The 16,034-nt window shown below is 51.3% G+C and overlaps 1 protein-coding gene across 3 annotated transcripts; it reads right to left on the bottom strand.

Moving 5' to 3' along the window:
* Positions 1–2,082: 2,082 nt before the first annotated feature.
* Positions 2,083–15,110, bottom strand: RAD51D (RAD51 paralog D). Of its 3 annotated transcripts, none has more exons than XR_011259745.1 (10): positions 14,831–15,110; positions 14,502–14,563; positions 14,193–14,311; positions 9,797–9,878; positions 9,410–9,544; positions 8,823–8,918; positions 6,101–6,191; positions 5,833–5,985; positions 4,367–4,531; positions 2,083–4,202 (listed from the first exon to the last, which is right to left on the bottom strand). XR_011259745.1 is itself a non-coding variant. In XM_069602834.1 (10 exons), exons 1-10 carry the CDS (start codon positions 14,910–14,912, stop codon positions 4,089–4,091), a joined length of 1,017 nt encoding a protein of 338 aa, XP_069458935.1. In that variant the 5' UTR covers positions 14,913–15,104; the 3' UTR covers positions 3,351–4,088. The 3 variants fall into 3 exon arrangements, 2 of the variants coding, with proteins under 2 accessions (XP_069458935.1, XP_069458934.1); XM_069602834.1 differs by having other exon boundaries at positions 3,351–4,202; positions 5,915–5,985; positions 14,831–15,104; XM_069602833.1 differs by lacking the exon at positions 8,823–8,918 and having other exon boundaries at positions 3,351–4,202; positions 5,915–5,985.
* Positions 15,111–16,034: the final 924 nt, after the last annotated feature.

Genomic DNA, 16,034 nt, shown 5'->3' with positions numbered 1-16,034 from the left:
CCTGCTCACCACAGCTAGAAACTAGCACCTGCTCGTGGCAGCTAGAGAAACCCATATACAGCAATGAAGACCCAGTACAGCCAAAAATTAAATAAATAAGAGTTTTCAGGGGACAGTGCAAATGTGGGACCCTTGTTCAGATAGTAGTAAGAATTTCTGAATGGCAACAGAAAAGCATTTTTTTAATTAATTTTTATTGGAGTATAGTTGCTTTCCCTGGAGCAGGGCATGGCAACCCACTCCAGTATTCTTGCCTGGAGAAACCCATGGACAGAGGAGCCTGGAGGGATACAGTCCATGGAGTTGCAAAGAGTCAGACACAACTGAAGCCACTTAGCACACATGCATAGCTGCTTTACAATGTTGTGTTTCTACTGATAGTTTCTACTGTATAGCAAAGTGAAGAGCTATACGTATACATATATCCTCTCCTTTTGGGATTTCCTTCCCATTGAGGTCACCACAGAGAATCGGGTCACATTCCCTCTGCTATACAGGAGGTTCTCATTAGTTATCTATTTATACACAGTATCAATAGTGTATATACATCAATTCCAATCTCCCAATTCCTCCTACCCCCGTTTTCCTCCTTCGATATCCATACATCTGTCTCTGCTTGGCAAATATCACCTATACCATTTTTCTAGATTCCAAATGTGTTGATATACAATATCTGTTTTTCTGATTTACTTCACTCCATATGACAGTCTCTAGGTCCATCCATGTCTCTGCAAACGATCCAACTTTGTTCCTTTTTGTGGCAGAGTAATATTCCATTGTATCTATGTACCACGTCTTCTTTAGCAACTCCTCTGTTGATGGACAGCAGAGCTTTAAACTCAGCTCAGGGCTCTGTGCAGCTGCACTGGTCACACTACCATGAAGCCGGCCTTGCCTAGACAGAAGGAAGCCAGTTTCTCCCAGGTATCCTAAGCCTTTCACGGAATATGCAACTGAGGGCCTATGATATGCCTGGGAAAGTATCTGGCATTTGACATAAGCTATATGACCCTAAAGCAATGCTATGCAATAGGCATTATTTTCCCCTATTTCCCAGTGGATGAAACTAAAGGCTTAAAGAGGCTGATTGATCCGATGGCATACAGTAAGTGTCACAGCTAAGACCAAGTTAGAGGAGATGTAAATCTTATTCCTTGACTTTGTATCCTTTTCACCATACACCTATTGTCTTCCTGCAAACCCCGGCTTATGTTGAGACTCACATCCAGAAACTAGGGAAGCAGGGAAGAGCTAGGATTCAAAGGCTACTCAAGGAGTCAAGTCTGTGCAGCAGGTCAAGTGCACCTGTTCAGCCCCGAGATGCACTGAGTAAGATGTGGACAGGACTTCCCTCGTGGTCCTGTGGTCACAGCTCTGCTCTCCCAATGCAGGGGGCCTGGCTTTGATCCCTGGTCAGGGAACTAGATCCCACATGCCACGACTAAGGCCCAGGGCTAGCTGCGAGGGGCAAAGTCCTGCTGAAATGTCACGGGCTAGTCTGGAGCAACAGTGAACGGTGCTCCTCCTCGTGGCCAGAAAGGCTGCCTGGGGGAGGCTCTCTGGCTGGAGTAAGTCCCTACTGAGGGCGGAACTGTACCAGTTGAAAACTAAAGGCAACGTGGACACCGAATCCTGGCCAAGGAACCGAGAGTCCTAGGTTCCAGCCCGTTCTGCCGCTGGGACTGTCATTTCTGCTCTTGGACCTCACTTTCCTTCTCGGCTAAATGACAAGATGGGGCATATGGTCTTTATTTATTTGGCTGCCTCATGTCTTAGATGCGGCATGTGGGATCCTAGTTCCTCGACCAGGGCTTGAACCTGCATCCCTTCTATTGGAAGACTGATTCTCAACCAGCACCCCACCAGGGAAATCCCAGGGCATGTGATCTTTACAGGCCTCTTAAATCTACAATTCTAGGGTACTGAGTCAGGGACAAAGCACCTGACGCCACATTCAGGAAACATGCAGATGTGCCCAGGGCAGAGATGGCAACCAGGCTCCACCCTGAACATCAATTTCAGCTGACTGGTAGTGTCTGCCTGGAGTGTCATGTGGAGAAAAACGAAAATTGCAAAGGTCTCTAAGCTTGGCGAAAGAGAACGCTTGATTTATTGCTGATGCCTGCTTGGGTTCAAGATTCCCAAATGGTACAAATGACAGCGATGTGCCATCCCCAGCTTAACATTCTGTTTGCTACTATGGTTGCAATGAGCTTCCTCGGTGGCGCGAGTCATAAAGAATCCACTTGCTAATGCAGGAGATGTGAGAGACAGGAGTTCAGTCCTACGGTCAGGAAGATCCCTTGGAAATGGCAGCCCACTCCAGTATTCTTGCCTTGAGAATCCCATGGACAGAGGAGCCTGGTGGGCTACAGTTCATGGGGTCGCAACAGACACAACTGAGGCAACTTCGCTCGCATGCACAAGGCTGCCATTCTATACTCACTGCTCCCAGCAAGGAGGCCGCAGGCTCATTTCTCCCGAGAGCCTGTGGAAGCACCAGCGCCAGGGTTCCTCCAGTCTTGGCTCACCAAGCCTGTCCTCACTCAGGCAGATACCCTCGGGCTGGGTTGCCACTTGCTCCCAGTCCTCCAGACCTCTTCCTTTTATCCCTCCTGTGCTCATCATCTGTAAATGTTATATCTTCTGCCTCTAACTCTGACCCCGCTTCCTGCAGCCAAGACACAACTAATTAACTACACAACAGGCTCTCAAACCAAGAAAGGCAACCTTCCTTTAAAAAAATGTGGTCAGTAAACAATCCTGATCATGCTCTGCCCTTGATTTCTCCCTCCCTGCTGTCCTCTCCTCCACCCAGCCGGGGCTACAGCTCGCAGAGAAATGGTCCCAGCACCCGTAACAGACCAGGGCAGGGCGGGGGTGGGGGGACTATTTCATACACTGTGGTACAGCTGGCAGGAAGAGAAGGGTAATTACATTGCATCTTGGAGCCACCGGCAATGAATTTCTGCATAAAGGACTAGATTTGCCGTGTATCATGTACGCCACCATCAATTTTCCCAGCTGGCTCTACTGACTGTGCAAATTCTCCCGTTTATGGGCAAGGCCATGGTTCAGCACCTCGGCTTACTCTGTACCATGGAGGGGCCCCACAGAGCACCATGCACGTTTAACAGGCAGCTGGATTCACTGGGGCCAGGTCACATCTTCCCTTCCTGTTAGATTATATCCCTGGGGCTGCAGGGAGCTCCCGGTTTCACCTGGTCACGGTGATGCACGCAGGTGTCTGAAACCAAACCGACAAGAGGGAAAGAGGAACAGGGGTTCTCTGGGGCCTCACTCGGTGACTGAAAAGCCACTGTCTGGGGGAAAACAGATGACTCTGCAGCTCAGTGAATTTCTTTTGTATTAATATGTTTTTAAGAGCAGGATCTAGATAAGGAAGAGTTTTGGCACTAGTGGTAAAGAATCCACCTGCCAACGCAAGAGACGCCAAGAGATATGGGTTCAATTTCTGGGTGTGGGAAGATCCCCTGGAGGAGAAAATGGCAACCTGCTCCAGTATTCTTGCCTGAAAAATTCCACGGACGGAGGAGCCTGGTGGTCATGGGGTCGCAAAGGGTCAGACACAATTGAGCACACAACATGGGTTACATTTACAAGGTTACTTCCACCCAGTAAGTCAAAGACAGAGTTAGGGGGAAAGAAGCCCCATCTTACAGATGGAAAAACAGAGGCAAAAAAAAAAAAAGAAGGGAAACATAGGCAAGCCAGAGGCCTCAAGCTCAGTCACTGTGTCAGGATGGAGGGTAGGATGGTGATGTACAGGGTTAATCCGTCCAGGCACCAGAGTGCCTCTTCAGAGATGTCCAAGTCCATGAACCCGGCTCCCACTGGAAACGCACGTGGTAGAAACAAGGGAAGAAAACTTGGTACCAGCATGAATTTCTGGATCCTTCCACAACAGCATCCTCTCTTGCCAGTAGCACTGTGTTTCCAGAGAGAGGAGCTGAGGGTGAGATGGCTTCCCAGCAAGGGAGCGGGGCTGCCAGCAGTGAGCAGCAGGCATTACTGTGCAGGTGAGTTGGGGGCCTAGCGGCCTGCCCCTTCCCCCATCAACAGCACCGTCACGTGTGATCTCCCTGGAACACTGGGCTCTGCTCCCAATGTCCTTTGTGATCTCCCTGGAACGCTGGGGTCCCCCAGCTCCCTAAGTCCACCGTCTCCTGGCAACCTGTTGGCTGGAAGAAGACAGGAGGGAAGCGTGAGTGTTTGAGTTGAGCAGCCCACGTGGGTAGCTTCTTTGGCTGCAGGGTCTCAGCCTTCAGGAATTCACAGACATCTGCAGGCACGGAAGCCACCCTCAAGGGCCTGGATTCCTGGCTTTCCCCTGGGGCTGGCTCACCAGGCGGGGGGATTTGGTCAGACATGCCACGCGGCGGCTGCCCAGAGATCCTGAGCCTTGGGTGCTGTCCAGGAGAAGCCGGGTGCTGGGCACAAAGCTCCAGGAGCGTCCCAGGGCAGGTTTGAGCTGCCCGCTGTCCCTATCTCGGGTCATGTGATTGGTCACCTGCAGCAGAAAGAATCAAAGGCTTATAGACCCATAATGCTGGTACAGAGGACATTTGCTCCTATGGCTTCATTTTACAGATGGGAAAGCTGAGGCCAGGTACAAGGAAACAATTTCCCCAAGGTTCCATGACTCATCACCAGTCTGGAGTCAGAACCCCGGGCTCCTGACCTGCACAGAGCTCTTGCCACTAAACCACGATGCCGGGACTTCCCTGGTGGTCAGTGGTTAAGACATGGGTTTGATTCCTGCTCCGGAAAGATTCCATATGATGCAGGGCAACTAATGCCTGTATCACAACTACTGAGCCTGTGCTCGAGAGCCTGTGCTCCACAATAAGAGAAGCCACACAGTGAGAAGCGTGCACAACGCATCGAATAGTCCCCATTCGCCGCAACTAGAGAAAGCCCGTGCCCAGTAACAAAGACCCAGCGCAGCCCCCCACCCCAAATATGCAGCTGCTAAAAGTAGCATTCTTAAAGAATCTATTAAAAGATTCGAGAAATGGTATCTTTTAAAAAAAAAAAAAAACCACAAGATTACCGTTTAGTTGGAAAGTTGATTAAAAGTATATGTATATAGGCAGAGAAAAAAGATTCAATGAAGGTATATTAAAAAAAAAACTAATATGGTCTCTGTGGATGTGGAGATTGATTACAAACTGGACACTCATATTTAACTATTTGTTACCTTCTTCTATGAGAAGCGTGAAGACTTTCAAAAAATTACTCCCTAAGCAGAAAAAGTTACTCTAAAAGCAAAAAAGATCCCTTTCTATGAAGCTCTGGAAAAGGCAGAGCTTCATAGAAAGGGACAGAAACCAAATCAGTGGTTGTCTGGGGCTGGGGGATCTTTCTGGAGTGATTGAAATATTCTGTATCTTGATCTCGCCAGATACGACTGTATCAAACCTCAAAGAGAAGTTACTCTGTGTGAATTACATCTCAAGAAACCTGACTTAAAGAAAGTAAAAAGAAAAACAAGACTGTCCCTGGGCTTCCCTGGTGGCTAAAACTATGTGCTCCCAGTGCAGGGGGCTCAGGCTCAGTCCCTGGCTGCAGAACTAGATCCAGCGTGCCGCAACTAAAGATTCTGCAGGCTGCCACTAAGTCCCAGCGCAGCCAAATAATCACTTTTTTAGAAGTGTTAAAAATGACATTGCCTGATCCCCTGGCTATTTATGTGTCTGAGCCCCTCACAGTCTGGCACTCTAGATGAACCACAGAAGTTGGGCTATGACCCTTTCCCAAAGGGTCACTCTGGGGGTTCAGAAGCTGCTGTTTTAAGGAAATAAAGAGCACCTGGAAAGAACACCTTCCCCACTTGGTGAAGTCCAGGGACCAGAGAGAAGGCTAGCATGGCTGGCCAAGCCCACTTCCTCACCAGCACTGCCACACTGAGGTCCCGGGCCAAGGTCTTCAGCTCTCGGGCCAGCTGCACCATCAAGGCCAAGCCTAGAGTAGAAAAAGCAAAGAGGGTGGGCAGCGGGGACCAGGCTGGCCGAAGACAGGACTCGAGCCGGCAGGCAAGATCACGACCCTCCACCCTGCGCTCTGCCACACCACTCACCTTCCCTCTGCTGACCTCCCAGAAGTGGGGCGACCACCGCAGCGACCGAGTCCACAACCACCACCTTCAGAGTCCCGGAAGAACTGCGGACCTGGGGGGCAGTGATGGGAAGCAGGTGCCACCAACCAGTTGGCCTCCAGGGGGCGCCCGTTACCAGACAAACCCGCACCTCTATCAAAAACTGGTAGGCAATAACCTCTCCCACTTCCCTGGTGGCTCAGAGGTTAAAGCGTCTGCCTCCAATGTGGGAGACCCGGGTTTGATTCCTGGGTCAGGAAGATCCCTGGAGAAGGAAATGGCAATCCATTCCAGTATTCTTGCCTGGAGAATCCCATGGACAGAGAAGCCTAGTAGGTTACAGTCCACGAGGTTGCAAAGAGTCACCCCAAATATAGCTGCCCCTCTAAGATGGAACTCTGGCAAAGCCCTTTCCTTCCACCCTCATGTGAGTGTATAACAGATTATACTGAAGACTTGGGCTTCCCTTGTGGCTCAGCTGGTAAACAATCCGCCTGCAATACAGGAGACCTGGGTTTGATCCCTGGGTTGGGAAGATCCCCTGGAGAAGGGAAAGGCTACCCTACTCCAGTATTCTGGCCTGGAGAATTTCACCGACTGTATAGTCCATGGGGTCGCAAAGGGTCGGACACTACTGAGCGACTTGCACTTTCACTGAAGACTTGGATGGACCGAGAGAGTTTAAATCACAGGATGTCAGATACTCTAATTAAATTTGAGAAATCCCTGCTCAGATCCTATGGTCCCTGATCAGAAAATCTTTCCTTTCTTTTCTGTTTTTTAAAAGACTTTTTTGGTGTCAACCCTTTTTAAACTCTTTATTGAGTTTCTTACAATATTGCTTCTGGTTTATGTTTTAGGTTTTTGGCCCCGAGGCATTGAGATCTTAGCTCCTCGATCAGGGATTGAACCTGTACGCCCTGCATTGGGAGGCGAAGTCTTAACCACTGGACCACCAGGGGAGCCCCAGATGTCACTCTTTTGATTAGGCTTCATCATATGTCAGAAGGAATGCACTGCCAGCCCATGATCACATTGTTACACAGGACAGCCTGTTGCATTTTGCTCTCACATGTGTGCTGTCTTGCAGGAGCAAGCGGCCTTGCTGTGAACTGCCCATGGAGAGCACCACATGGCAGGAATAGTGGCAGCTTTGAGGACTCGAAGATGGCCTCTGCCAACAACCAGCTGCCAGCAAGAAGCTGAAACCTCTAGGAAATGAATTCTGCCAACAACCTGAATGAACTTCTAAGTGGTTCTTCCCCAGCTGAGCCTACAGATGAGAGCACAGCCCACCTACCACTTTCATCACAACCTAATGAGACCCTAAGCAGAGGACCAGGCCAAGCTATGCCCAGACTTCTGACCTACAGAATTTGAGATAATAAATACATGTTGTTTTAAGTCATAGTTTGCAGTAACTTGTTATGCAATAATAGAATACATATCATCTAACAGTGCTACAGTTAAAGAAAAAAAAAATGTCTTTTGACCTGGGAGTTGAGAGGTTTGGGTTATAAGCTTTGCTCTTAATGTGAAAAAAATAAAATAAATTTGGCCATGACGTATGTGGAATCTTAGTTCCCCAACCTGGCATCAAACTTGTGCCCCTTGCAATGGAAGTGCAGAGTCTTAACCACTGGACCACCAGGGAAGTCCCTAAGCTTTGTTCTTATCCTAAATATGCGGTGACTGTGGGCAACTCACTGAATGTTTCTGGCCCCCACTTTGCTCGATTCCAACAAGAGGGTTGGATTAGGTCAGGACTACTTCACATCTCAACGCATGGGGAGGCATAACCTGCTATGATTCCTATGCCAAGTATTCATTCAACCATTATATGGTCTAAAGCTTGTTAAAACGATTTATGTTACATACAACCCTAGGTATGCCCATGGGAAACATGATATCCTTTGGGGTGAGAGGTAAAGTTTAAGATAAATTAAACTAGTCTCTCTAAGGTGTCTCCCAAATGTAAAGGTATATATCATGCACCATACATCCTATCCAAGCACCCATCAGGTATATCAGGGTACCAACGCAAATGTCATTTCTAACCTCTCTCCCTTGTCAACAGGACTCTGAATGTATTCAAGCACTCGGCAGAAAATCTGACATCAGGGAAGGTGCACCCAACCTCTGGACTAGGACATAAAAACATAACTCAGTTTTTGCCAGTTAGATGTAAAGGGAACTGAGAAGTGTAATGGTGGGTTCCAGAGAAAGAGGTACAGAAAAGAGGCATCTATCACTGCCCTGGATATGGATGTGTGAAGACATGATGCTCGGAGCCACGGCAGCCACTCTGCAATCATGAGGGGGAAGAGCCAGAGAATCAAGCACACCAACCTAGAGCCCTGATATTATGGGTGTGCCAACCTCCAGACTTCTGTGAGATAATTAAATGTCCTCAAAGTTCAAGTGTCTGTCAGATAGACTATTATTTGCAGCTGAATGGACCTAGTTGGAATGCAGAGATGAACAGGACCTGATCCTTGCACTCAAGGAAGAGGCTTAGTCTTTAGTGGGGAAGATGGGCTTGTGAACGAGGAGGCAAAGAATTGAGGAAAGAGAGAACTAAGCATCCAGAAATCCCATCCTGGGAATGGCAGGCACAGCTAGAGTCACTGGATTGCACACCTGCCCACACGCAGACAGCATAGGTGGGCTGCAGGGAGCAGGGAAGGCAGAAGGTCAGGCTCACCTGCTGGGACACAGCGCCTCGCAGGTCCTGCAGCGCGCCCAGCATCTGGAAGATGTCAAACGCACGCACCACCTGGATCCTCTGGAGAGCTCCTGCCTGAGGGGGCAGGAGAGAGAAGGGAGGGCCTTGGAGAAGAAGAGCCGGGGGTCGCGCACGATGAAGAGGGATTTTGAGGTTGAGAGAGAAGAGGCGCTTAGACACAAGGACTCAGGTACAGATGGCAGTGGGCTTTGTCTGCTGGGCCAGTTCACAACATGCTGGCTGCCTGGGTGCTGAGCTGCAGAGCCAAGTCAGAGCTCCATGGGAAGGAGTGGCAGTGATCTGTGTGTCTGCCCTGGGCAAGATATGGGGGAGAAACACAGAGGGGATGCCAGGGGTTGGGTTTCTAGGAAGGATCCTTGTGGGTAGCATCCAACTGGGATGACGTCATAAAGGGGAGGCTTTACAATACAGGAAGCATTAGTGGAACAGCAAGTTTCAAAGCCAGAAATGACGAGTCACCCAAATGGTCCAAATTCTTGCCGTGTTAGATAATGGGGTCTTATGGTGTCAGAACCTCCAAGAAACCCAACCTTCCTGCCCTTTACCTGCTCCTCCTCGTCCAGGGTCCTGGCCTGAAGCAGCTGGAGGATGCGGGAGGCTGTGAGCCCTCCATTGGAATCAATGTAGAGGACGTTCTGCTGCAGGCCATGGGCCACGTTTGCTGCCACACAAAGACATACCTGAGTAGAGACGGGTCATTGGGTGAACCTGAGCCCTCAAGAAGGGCCCAGAACGGGAGCCCCCCACCAAATCTCATCCAGATCCCAGAGGCACGAATGGGCCCTGAGACGCGAGTTCAAGTCCCACTCCTCACCACCCGTCTTCTCTCTTCCAAGCTCTGAAATCACAGGATCCTGGCAGAAGCTTCCCCAGAGATCCAGGACTGTGCATCCACCTCCCTCAACCCTCCTGGCTGCTGGCTGCAGCTGTACCTGGGTTTTGCCGCTACCCGGGGCGCCTACAATTTCAGTCACTTCTCCAGTGTAGAGACCAGCATCTAGCAGTTTGTCCAGGCTGATGGCAGAAGAGGAGGGAAGAGCATCAATGGAAGGGACTGGACGGGTGGGAGGAGAGGAGGGGAGGAGGAACAGCAAGACATTCCTTCCAAGCATTGTTCTGTCCAGAGACGCTCTGACATCTCTGGCCAGGAGACTCCTCCTTGTGGAGTCTCCTTTGGGGAAAGCCAGCACGGCCGAGTGTTCCCCCTCGGGCCCCTCATCCTTTCACTCTCGCCTTAAAGATCACCTCTGGGTAATCACTTCTCTCCGGAGGTCTCTTCGCTGCCCCATTCAATGGTTCTCCTCTCAATCTCCATCACAGCCCCTTCTGGGTTTCCTTGATAGCACTGCCCATAATTTGTCATGTTTTAAACTCTGAAATAATTATAGATTCACAGGAAGTTGCAAAAAAAAACAAAACAAAACCATGTCGTGAGGTCCCGTGTACCCTTCAGCTGGTTTTCACCAACGGTAGCATCTTTTACTCTGAGATGTTTTGTACCACAGCTTAGTACAACAGCAAAAAACAGCACTGGTGCAGTCCAGAGAGCTGCAGCTCAGTCCTTCCACGTGCGTCCGTGCGCGCAGTTCTCCGCCGTTTCACCCCACATGTGGGTTTATGGAACCACTGCAACCGAGGCAGAGCATTCCCATCTCGGCAGGGCTCCCTGTGCCACCCTTCTATAACCACACTCCCCCCTAAATCCCTAGCCAGCCCCTGGCAACTGCTTAATCTGTTCTCCATTATTATCATGTTATTTCAAGAATGTTGACTTCCCTGGCGGTCCAGTGGTTGAGACTCTGCGCTCCCAGTGCAGGGGGCACAGGTTCAATACCTGGTCAGGGAACTAAGATCTCACATGGCGTGGCCAAAAAACAAAGAATTTCTAAAGGGACCCAAGCATGAATATTTCTTAAGCTTCCCAAATAATTCTAATGAGCAGCCTGGGCTAAACCACAGGTCTGGACTCTACAATCAAGAATCAATTGCATTCCTGGCCATGAGGATCTCCATAAGGAATTCCCAAATCCACCTCAACATGGACAGACCCCCCTCCCCGCCCCCCTGCCACCTGCCTTGTGGAACAGAAGTACAACTGAGCCTAACCCCCTTTTGAACACAAGTGCTGTCTGGAATTTATCCTCCACCTTCCCCCCAAACTGGCTTTCGTTTATTCTTTCAGTCACTCATTCAAACATTGCCTGAGTGTCTCACATTTCCTAAAGGCCTTTTTCTAAACCAAGCCGGAGGCAGAGATGAGCAAGACACAGCTCTGGCCTTCGAGGAACCACCCTTCTTCCCCGGTCAATACAGCTACTTCCGAGGCTTGCTGCCTGCTCTCCCACTTGTAAAGATGCCCCCAGCACTACAGGCCGTGAGAAGACCTAGAGCAGAGGGACTTTCCTGATGGCCCAGTGGTTAAGACTCCTTGCTTCCAAGGCAGGAGGCTCAGGTTCAATTCTTGGTTGGGGAACTAAGATCCCACATGCTAAGTGGTATGACCAAAAAAAAAAAAAAAACAGAGAAACCTGCTTCATTTGGTTAACCAGCATTTCGTGAGCTGTTGACTACAGAACTCCCCTCCCCTCCCCTCCTGTGTCAGTTAATACCCATCAGTGTCCAAAGACCACTATGACAAAGACTAGAAGCCTAGGGGTCATCTTTGATTCGCCACTTTCGCATCCCCCCAGCAGGAAGGCTCACAGCATTTCTTCAATATGCCTCCTGCTGTCTCCCGCCCCAGATCCACTCACAACACCCTCCCCTGCTGTATCCTCCTGGGCCTCTCCTGCCAGCCTCCCCTGCCCCATCCACCCCACCCACCTCTAACTGTAACTCCACTTTCACAACACAGCCTCCTGCCCGGAGGCAGCAACAGGGCAGATGCCTTAGAGCTGAGTTCTTAGGCTTAACAGCGTGACGGGTGTGACCTCAAGGGCCTGGTCCGCCACTTACCCACTGCAGGATCTTTTTTTTTTTTTCCCTTGGGTTGTGCCACCCCGCTTGTGGGATCTTAGTTTCCGAACCAGGGGTCAAACTGTAGTGGAAGCACAGGAGTCCTAACCGCTGGACCACCTGGGAAATCCCTAGCTGGGGGATCTTGAGCAAGTCTCTTAACCTGAGTCCCAGTTTCCTTATCTACAGGATGATGGCTTTCATTTCTTTTTAAAGATTTTTTTTGATGTGAATGAAGCATTTTTTAAGTTGCTACTGCATTTGCTACAATGTTGCTTCTGCTTTATGTTTCCGCGTTTTAGCCCCAAGGCATGTGTGATCTTAGCTCCCCATCAAGGGACTGAACCTTTACCCCCTGCACTGGAAGGCGAAGTCTTAACCACTGGACTGCCAGCGAGGCCCCAGGATGGTGATTTTCATCGCAGCAGGCTCACTGTAGTTGTCAAAGTGTTAGCCGCTCAGTCGTGTCCACCTCTTTGTGACCCCATGGACTGCAGCCCACCAGGCTCCTCTGTCCATGGGATTTTCCAGGCAAGAATACTGGAGTGGGTTGCCATCTTCTTCTCCAGGAGCTCTTCCTGACCCAGGGATTGAACCTGCATCTCCTGTGTCTCTTTACCCACTGAGCCATCAGGGAAGTAGATGGATAAATGAAGAAAAGATAAAGTGAAGAAGATACATGAAGAGAAGATAAATGAAATAATGTACCTAGAGTAACAGTGCCTGCTTCCTGATGAGCACTCAGAGAAGGCCCATCCATTCCTCGCTGCACAGAATGGTCCTGAACCTCTCTGATCTCCTCTGCAGTGACCCATGGTGGCTGCCATCCTGCCAGTTTACCACCTGACCACTCTCTCTGTATATGCTGGCTTTATAAACTCCCAAAGGCCAGGCCTGCTTCCTGCTAATCACCCCCTCCTTAGCTGCTGGCACACATGCTCACACCTCTCTCGTGTCCACCTGCTCTTCTCTACCCAGTGGACCCCAGGCTCCTTAAATGCAGGGGCCTCACCCATGCCCATCTCCGGTACCCATGCTTGACACTGGCTACTGCTTGATGAACGACAGGCCTGAACCCTCAACCCAGGGAAAGCAAGCACTGTGTTGTGTGAACCCTGCCAAGACAGCGTGTTTTGGAAACAGCGAGGGCCAAACCGATCCAAAGACCTTTGTGGTGGCAGAGTTCTTTATCAAATTCCACACAAACAGGCCAGGGAAGAGGTCAGCCTCCCTTGGCCAGAAGCCGCCTGTTTTCTTCCAACTCTTTCTCTCTCCAAACACTGCAGAAGGAAACTACTCTCACCCCTTTCTGCTGCAGCGTACAAGGAGTGAACCAAGTTCAGGAACAAGTACCCCAGGGCTGGAGCCCCACCACTGCCCCTAGTTCCTCTTGTGCTAAACTCAAGTGGGGTTAATAATCACCAACTCACAGGATCACGAAGAGATTATACAACCTATTGTATAACCTTGCTGTTGTTCGGTTGTCCAGTTGTGTCCAACTCTTTGAGACCCCATGGACTGCAGCATGCCAGGCCTTCCTGTCCTTCACCGTCTCCGGAAGTTTGCCCAAGTTCATGTTCATTCCATTGGTGATGTCATCCCAGCATCTCATCCTCTGATGCCCTCTTTTCCTTCTGCCCTCAACCTTTCCCAGAATCAGGGACTTTTCCAATGAGTCAAGTGTTTGCATCAGATGACCAAAATACAGGACTTTAGCTTCAGCATCGGTCCCTCCAATGAGTATTCAGGGTTAATTTCCCTTAAGATTGACTGGTTTGATCTCCTTGCTGTCCAAGGGACTTTCAGGAGTCTTCTCCAAGCACCATAGTTTGAAGGCATCAGTTCTTCAGTGTTCCACTGTATAATCTACTACAAGTCAATGGCTGGTACTTAACCTAGTCCTGCCACACTCTCTTGCCCCATCCATCCTTAAGTGGACAGGGAGGTAGGGCCAGAGAAGAGTTGCTCTGATTTGCTGAATAATAATGAAATACTGACATCTTGTGTTTCAGTGGTTCTCAACCAGTGTAGATTTTGCCCCCAACCCACCCAGGGATCACAGCTGGAGATATTTTTGACTATCAGACAAGGGGAGAAGGGAGGTGCTACTGGCATCTAGCAGGCAGAGGCCAGGGAAGCTGCCAAATGACCTACTAAACACGCAGGACAGGTTCCCCCTACCCCAATAATTCTGCATCCCCCAAAGTTAGGAGTTATGAGAAACGTTCTTACAGGGTAAGAGAACTTAGAAGTCCTGACCATCCTCAGCACTGTCTGAAAGGGCCTGCTGGCTCCAGACTCCAGCATCGAAAGCCCAGCAAGAGGAAGTCAGGTCGCCCTGCTTCTGACTGTCCCGCACGTACACACACAAACCTTCCAATGCCCGTGGACAGGATGGCCGTGGTGGTTTTCAGTTCCTCGTAGAGATCAGCGCCATTGAAAGGGAAAGCTGAGAACTGAGCCAGCAGCACTCGCCTCAAGGCGACCAGGGCCTGCGGAAGGGGCGGGGCAGCTCAGGATCCGGGCTGCAGCAGCCCCAAAGTGTTCTTAGGCAACGACCCGTCAAAGGAGGGGGCTGCCCAGGGTCTCAAACGCCGCCGTTATCAATCCTTAGGAACCCCTCTGCTCGGGGATGGGCATTTAGAGACACCCAGGTGTGGAGCGTGGGGACGGTCAGCTCACCTTGTAAGACAGGCCACATTTCTGGGCGACCTCCTCCAGGTCTGCAGAAACCAGCTCCACCACTGAAAACGAAACACGTGAGGTTGATGGGCAGGGAGGGAGGCCCGGGGCGTCCGCACTCGACTTTCCCGCGCCCGCGCGTACTGGCGGAACCGTGGGACCCGGCGCGGGTGGCGGGCACACGGTGGGGGGGTTCTACCCTCCCAGGGGCGTGGCTCGCCCCCGCCCGCGTTTCCGGGCTCCCCGGGGGCGCAGGAGGGAGGGGAAGGGCCCCTCCGGGTGTGCCGGGGCCAGCCCTGTGGCTCGCAATGGCGCGCGCCCGCGGTCACCTGTCTTGATCCCGCCGCTCTTCAAGAGCTGGACCATGTCCTGGGTGAGGCCCGGGCACAGTCCCGCCCGGAGCACGCCCATGTTCCCTGGGGGCCTAGGGCCGCTCGTCCTAGGGGCATCCGTGGGGCCCTCTCCAGTCGTCCCCACCCCGCCCCCGGCGCCCCTTCTGGACGGGCGAGGAATGCGGGAGGCAGCGACCGCGCGGAGAAGGCGGACCCTTCGGGAGCTCGGGCACCCAGGGCCAGCCCGCCCCGGCCACGCCGCCGCTTCCGGCTTCCAGGCGCCAGGACCCGGCCTGCGGCGCCACCTGCCGGCCGCGGCGCGGACGCGCGGGCCGGGCGGTCGGGGCGGAGACAGCTCGGGCTGCGCGAAGCCGGGCTCCCAGCGCAGAGGTCGACGCGCCCGGCTCGGAGGGTCGCGGCCCGCGTGCGCCTCCGCCTTCTCCTGGGCCACGCCCCCCGGTGCAGCTTTCGGTTCTGAACGCTGGGCCAGGACGTTCTATCGGATCGACCATCCCTACGCCCAGGGACCTACCTGTTAGCGAAAGAAGGCAGTAAAGAGCAAATCAAATAAATCAGATAATTACCGAGATTATGATGGCTGCTAAAACGCAGGAGAGCACAGAGAGGGTATCTGCTTCTCTAGTTTCCAAACAAAAGAATTTTTACGTATACAACGATAAAACCCCTGAGTGTATAGAAAACACACACACATACGAATTTTAAACGTCCTTGGCTGGACCTCATCCTCTGGAAGAAACAACTTTACAAGGTTGGCTCCGCACAGTCTAGTGAGGTGGTGGTGGTGGTGGTTTAGTCGCTAAGTCGGGTCTGACTCTTGCGACCCCATGAACTGGCGAGCCGGCCAGGCTCTTCTGTCCATGGGATTCTCCAGGCAAGAATACTGGAGTGGGTTGCCGTTTCCTTCTCCATCTAGTGAGGTAGGTGCTATGTTTATCCCTGTTTTACAGATGAGCAAAATGAGGCTCGGAGGTGAAGTCATTTGTCAAAGGCTTCACAGCCTAGGAAGCTGTGGGCAGAGCTGGACTGAAGAGCTCACGAATCCCCACCCAGGTGCAAAGCCATTGCTGTTTTAACAGCTGCCGGGTTCCTCACCCCACAAAGTTATGTGTATGTTTTCCTCCCCGTGACATGGTTTCCCTGAGAACAGAAACAACCTCTGGCCGATTTCTGTATGCCTCTG

This window comes from Ovis canadensis, chromosome 11 (genome assembly GCF_042477335.2).
Source record: "Ovis canadensis isolate MfBH-ARS-UI-01 breed Bighorn chromosome 11, ARS-UI_OviCan_v2, whole genome shotgun sequence".
Classification (NCBI taxonomy): Eukaryota; Metazoa; Chordata; class Mammalia; order Artiodactyla; family Bovidae; genus Ovis; species Ovis canadensis.
Note: the sequence above shows the minus strand (reverse complement) of the source record. Positions and strands in the feature narration are given on the sequence as shown.

What these genes read in the sequence shown, in the direction of transcription:
- RAD51D (XM_069602834.1), bottom strand. Translation starts at nt 14,912, where the DNA reads ATGGGCGTGCTCCGGGCGGGACTGTGCCCGGGCCTCACCCAGGACATG. An exon ending in GAGCGGCGGGATCAAGACAG is followed by an intron (nt 14,564 to 14,830) that starts GTGACCGCGGGC and finishes TTTCGTTTTCAG; the next exon opens with TGGTGGAGCTGGTTTCTGCA. An exon ending in CTGTCCACGGGCATTGGAAG is followed by an intron (nt 9,879 to 14,192) that starts GTTTGTGTGTGT and finishes TTCTGCCATCAG; the next exon opens with CCTGGACAAACTGCTAGATG.